Below are 6,388 nucleotides of genomic sequence, written 5' to 3'. Positions count from 1 at the left end.
GTTTATCAGAAGAACACCTGGCTACAGTACACGTCAGTTGAGCGCTGTCGCTCTGCGGCACTTGTTGTCAGCAAATCGTCCGAGTCGTGCAAAATAGAACACGTTATATTTCTCCAACTCGGCAACTTGACTCCGACTCCGACTCCAACACAAGCGAATTTCTTGGAATGCACTTGGATCAAGTCGGGGGCAAGTTGGAATGCACTTGAAATCGGGACGATTTGCTGACAAAAATCGATAGTGTAAACGCAGCCTTAGGCGGGGCTATTCCAATGGATTTACTATGAGAGCGAATCGGGACTTTGACTTCCATGTCGACTTATGCTAGCCGCACACTATACGATTTTGCGCGGGCCGCAGTCGTAAGCCCTCGCACACTATAAGACCCGCTCCAGATTGATCGGGAGGCCCCCGCACACTGTACGACTCAAAAGTCGGCGCTAACCATGGCGCTCTCGTGGCGTTCCAAGCGGATTTAGCGTGTACTAAGGGTCGGGAGTGTTTTCCCACCATTTTTACCGAATGCGGTTCCCATGGCGCTGCTCTGTGATTGGTCAATTTTCTTCAGCGCTCGGCGGCGGGTTGGATATCCACGCACACTATCCAAGTCGCGTCGTAAGCCCTCGCACACTATACGACCCGCTCCGCTCCCGATTCAAAATTCGAATCGGCCCAAAATGACCTCCCGAGCCAAACTTAAGCCTCCCGATCCAGACGTAAGTCTCCCGATCGCGCTCGGGTCGTATAGTGTGCGGCTAGCATTACGCGAACTGACGACTTAGACGGTGTCGACTTACGCAAGTTTTACTGTATCTTCTGATGTAAAAATTGTATGTCCACTTGGTGTCCCGTTCGACACGTACATGACTTTATGTGTGGTTCTCTTAGTTCCAACAATTATTGAGCGATTGTTTTCAAGTTGCAATTTAAATACATGATATAACGTTTAAATATTGTTAGATATATATTTCTTAATTGCTTAATGCTTAATTTAAGCATTTTTTACAGTTGTTCATGTCAGATTTTAGAAATATATCTAACAATATAAACATTATATATATCATATATATATATGGTATTCATATATATATATATCATATATATTTCATGTATTTAAATTGCAACTTGAAAACAATCGCTCAATAATTTAATGAGTTATTTAAAGAGGAGATTTGATGCAATCTAGATAATTTTATTATTGGACTGTTATTAGTGCTTAGTTGTCAGGGATGTCTGCATGTTTAAACTTGTTTACTTGGTGGACATCAAATAAAATAAACTGAATCAGGAGTACATATAATAATTTACCATTCTGTTTTTCAGAGTCTCACAGTAGCCATGTATGAACATCTGACAGCCAATCATCAAGTCCCACTGGATCAATTTCATATATTAGCCTGCGATTTAGATCCTGTTCTTATAGAGAGAGCTCAAGAAACTACAAAATATCCTCATAACATACAGTATGTTACATTAGACATTATGAAACATGCCTTGGCAGAAGAGGTTATGGAATCATTCATCAAGAAGTACAGCAAGTCAAAACTTGACATCACATTTTGCTTTTCAATAACAATGTGGATACATTTACAGAATGGTGATGATGGCTTGAAGCGGTTTTTAAAAGAGGTGGCATTAAGAACACAATACTTGTTGATAGAACCACAGCCATGGAAGTGCTACAAATCAGCTATGAGACGTGTTAGAAAACTTGACTGTGATGATTTTGTTCATTTCAAGAACTTGAAATTAAGGAATCAAGTTGAAGAAGAGATAAATAATTTCTTGAAGTATCAATGTTCAATGGAAGTTATGGCACAGTTTGGATCAACACGTTGGAAAAGAAAGTTAACTCTCTACAGAAATAAAAGGTGAAGGTTATTGAAATGAAATTTTGTCAATATTATGCATCTTGTTTCTTTTACTCTAACATACCTTGATACATACTATTGCATTGCCCATATCGAAATAATAACGTGTATTGTAACTCCTGTACAGTCTAAAGTCACTTACACAAGTTGGAAGTGACGTTGATTAAGTATTTACTAGTGACGTCTCAAAAGCACCATAAACACGTTAAAGCATAAAATTACAGACAAGTTTTTATTCACCAAAACTGATCACAACATATATACCTCTACGTTATAATTATCTAGATAACTATAATATGTTAACAGTCTCGTATATATATATATATGACAAATACACATCTCGAGTCTGACTTGGTTTAGTTGAAATCTATGCTTTGTAAACCTGGATATGTAAACCTTCTATATATGCAGCAGCATGATTCTGATACCTTCAGTGGTGTTTTACCAAACAATGCAATGATGGTTTTAAACCACATTTATTAGTATTAAGTGGGTGTAATAATTATGATATAGCCCAGTAGTGTAACAATCTAGTTTTATACAATACAATAATAGTCTGCATACTTTCTCTGTAACATTTATTGACTCTCTCTCTCTCTCTCTGTCTCTGTCTCTCTCTCTGTCTCTCTCTCTCTCTCTGTCTCTGTCGTCTGTCTCTGTTCTCTCGGTCTCTCTCTCATCTTCGTCTCCCCTCTCCTCCTCTCGTTCTTTGATTACATTAGTTGGCAGGCATACAGTTACAAGTACAGCTAACTTCTAGTAGGTATGCTATTGGTTTGTTGATTTAATGTCGCAAATTAAAGATCCAATATGATCTTGCTAAACATCGGGTGCCAAGTTTATTCAGAAACCATCATACATTGGTTGATGACTATAATAGTTAATGTGCGTAATTTATGCACAGAACAGCATTTCATAAGTCGCGAAGTTACGGACCCCTTAGACTTACACATGGTTATGACTACTATCCAGCCAGACAACATGTCCCGGGCGGCGTAATTATTGTGAATGACTTCTAGTAATTGCTATTTTAACAGATGTTCATGTATACTGATACGTTAGTAAACATCCATGTGGTAACAGGTTTTCATACTCTCACTGATAGCGCTGTATACATTGTGTTTTGTAAACGCAAAAATTTCCAAGGCTTGTGTCCGCAGGTGATGCAACTGTTACACCAATTGTTAGCTGGATTACCTAGATGTATTATAGGGTACACCAATGTGATGACGCAGAATTACCCTATTCTCAACGTATTAAGCTTGTTTCTAAACTGCAGCCAGTCGGATGGTCTCGCGGAACATGGCTGATAGCTGCAGTTTGCGCTGCACATTGTTTGCAGCTGGTGGCCACCCAAACCTAGATGCTAGGAAATCAGTTGACTAGTTGCTTGAATGGCTGAGTATTGTGGTGCTGCTGATCGGGTCGACTCTGGGCAGCGGCACAACGGCACAGGACTTGCCAGCGCCCTCGAACCGGGGATTCAACAGATGATGGGGGGGAGCCAACGTCGCAATCTTGCTTCCAGGTGGAAGGTGGGAAGCATCCCTATACCTCCCGCTGGCTCCCTAGCAGGCTGGGTCGCGCCATCCTTTGTTATTGCCTATGGTTGAATCGAGTATATGTCTGACCCGTCCTTGAAAGGCGAGGTCGCAGTGCCCCCGGCTGCGACTGCTGCTGCTCCAAGCTCGACTGACTTTCTGCTGTTGCCGACTTGAAGTTAGGTCCTGCAGCTGAGTACCGTTGAGTTCAAAACGAGTCGCTGCGGTTGCAAAGCGACAACACCGATGAACGCATTGCGGCCTGACTCCCGTCCTGGATACGGATGGACGGAAAGTAGCGACCCGAGTCCCCATGCACCGCTCGCGGCAACGCCGGGTCGCGTCCGTCGGCACTGCGCGAAACAGCTTCGCCGGACTTGTCCCTCAAGCTTGATGTAGGCCAGACCTGCTGCCGCGTGACGCACGCTGCAGCCGCCTGTCCAAGTCCGGGTGGCCATGCATGGGCCTCCCAGTCGCGGCCCCTGTAGCCCAGCGGTTCGGATTGCCGCGGCGGAATTTTTGTACACAAACACTTCGGATTTTTTACCAGAAGCAATTCTCGTATTCAAGCCAATGCTTTAGTAGAACACTTGTCCCGTCCTTGGCCACTACTGTCTAAGTGGGAGGCAACTAGATTTCGCTACAGTATGAAGGAAGACTACACTACGCGTGCATGAACTGCTTCTGGTGAATATACAAAGGCTGGGGTTTGTCTACTAGAACATGGTTCCGTGGTAGCATCCTTCAGACCTGCCGCTCACTAGGTGTGTTTGTCGCCTGTGTTTTGAGTTCCTGTATTCGCTCTCTGACTTTTCATTGCTTCATATCGGTTTTGCAATCGCCACCACGGCCTTTTTTTGTCACAGCAAAATCCTCCAACCTTCCAAAGCTTATGAGATAATAGCCCTGAAAGTAAACCAGGAATTTTTAAGGTGAAAAAATATACAGCTTAAAAAATGACAAATACAAATTAAAAACACTGATGCAGTACAATTTGGCAGGATGGTATGCAAAGATGTTATAAAAGTACCGCCATGCCTGATTCAATCTTTTAAAAAGTCTTTCCACTAACACTCTTAGAACACTGTAAATCGACCTATTTTTCGACAAAGAATATTATTATACAATACATAAACGATGCAAAAACGGTTACATTCCCTGCCGAATCGCATGCAGGAATTTAGGATCAAGTTTGTCGCTGTGTATCGTTAAAAAATGCCTACAATAGACGTGACAACATGCCCCAAAAGCCTGCCGAATCAAGACCCCATTGTTTTGAATGATCAATTTACAGCAATATGCAGCACTAAATAGCTATAACCCAATTTCAGTACCAAGGAGAATACATTAAGGTACAAAATCAACTCAAGAAGCATTTTGTTATGTAAGCCAAAAGCCTGCAGGAACATATACTTTTTTTTATTTTACTATACATACCGTTTTTTATTTAATGCAAAATTTTTAAAGTTAAAATTGGTAAAATGCAGGGAAATAAGTGAATAAGGTTTTCTAAACAACATCGTTTTAACATAAACCATGGAAAACAGATAGTCCGCCAGATTAAGCTGCCTGGCATATCAGAATCGTTTATTTGAGGAAATGGCAATCTGGCTTAGCCCTCACGGGTATTAGTAGTACACGAAGCCCCTGCTATCAATTTTTTCCTGTGTTGCTGTGGCACTGGACGGTCCCATACAACTTAGAGAAAACCATGTGTTTTTTGTGTCTCAGGCTGTCTCGCCTACTACCGGTATTGCACAGCGTGAATACATTCGTGGCTGTGTGGTAGTGTGTCCATGTCCTCATTTTTACCTCCGCCGCCAAAACGTAAGTTGGAGGAAGGTTTATGTATTGCTCTTGTGTGTTCCGTGGTGTTCGCTCAGCAGAATCGCTTATTAAGCAACGTAGCCAGCTCAGGCCAGCCAGCCAGTGGTACCCAGCGAGCCAAGCGGCAGCGAGCCAGAGCGCGCGTGTACATGTGAGTGAGCAGCAGCAACGAGCGGCTGCCTACCGAGCGAGCGAGCATGCCAGCCAGCGTGTACATGGTCCAGTAGCTGGCGATAGTCGTGGCTTATTCCTGTGTTCTCGTGAGTTCGTATGGGTTATGTCTGCTGGGCCCGGAGGTATGCACTCCTCTGTGGAAGTGAACTCTGTCCTAGTTATACACTTTTGAACATCGTATAATCTCTTTACTGTAGTAAACGAGATATGTTTGCAAAACTACAGTTAAAACAAACTTAGTAATGGCTTCTCGCATACTATAAATGATTCACTATTATAGACTGGAGGCTCTTAGATGTCCAACCTGCTAACCCCACTGGCCATACTGTTTGATGCGCATATATGCCATCTCTACTCAAGCTAATTCTTAACAAAGACTACATAGTGACGTGGCGAAACAGGAGTTCCACCCAATAAATGCATGCCGACGCTTAGTGAGTTAATATGGGCTCAATTTACCAGGAACTAGACGATAAAAGGCAAATCGTGTGTGTATAAGGAGAAGTTAACTCAAATTTATTAAGATATCAGGAAAACAAGTTGCCGCAGAGCGACACGCGCTCACCAGAACGGCAAGGTGCATCTGAATGCTAAACTCAGGGCAATAACGAATCATAGAGCACCCTCCCATCCCCCGCCGGCGTTCCGCACTCCTCTCGTTGTCCTCTCATATCTTTCTCCTTTCGCTGCTCACTCGCTCTTCGCTTCTCTTTCGTTCGCTAAGCTCCTCTCTCTCCTCCTCTCGTCCTCTCCTCTGCGTCTCGTCTTCCTCGTCTCTCTCTTTCTCCTCTCTCATCTCTCTCTCGTCTCTTTGCTCTCTCTTCGCCTTCACTCTCTCTCTCGTCCCTCTCTCTCGTCCGTCGCTCAGACACTCACTCTCCCTCCGTTGTCTCTGCTCTTTCTTTGTTTTGTCTTTCTCTCTCTCTCTTTTCTCTCTCTCCAATCCTCTCTCTTTCCTCTCTCACCTCTTTCGCC

The 6,388-nt window shown here is 43.2% G+C and overlaps 1 protein-coding gene across 1 annotated transcript in view; it reads left to right on the top strand.

The window, feature by feature from the left end:
• The window catches only part of LOC106821563 (pre-miRNA 5'-monophosphate methyltransferase-like), a 5,685-nt gene extending 3,793 nt beyond the window's left edge, over positions 1-1,892 (top strand). Inside the window, exon 2 of the mRNA XM_014826432.1 lies at positions 1,324-1,892. Coding sequence (XP_014681918.1) covers positions 1,324-1,875 — 552 coding nt within the window. The 3' untranslated portion in view covers positions 1,876-1,892. The remainder of the gene's footprint in view (positions 1-1,323) is intronic.
• Positions 1,893-6,388: the final 4,496 nt, after the last annotated feature.

Source organism: Priapulus caudatus, unplaced genomic scaffold (assembly GCF_000485595.1).
Source record: "Priapulus caudatus unplaced genomic scaffold, Priapulus_caudatus-5.0.1 Scaffold77, whole genome shotgun sequence".
Classification (NCBI taxonomy): Eukaryota; Metazoa; Priapulida; class Priapulimorpha; order Priapulimorphida; family Priapulidae; genus Priapulus; species Priapulus caudatus.
This window is presented reverse-complemented; position numbering and strand designations above follow the sequence as displayed.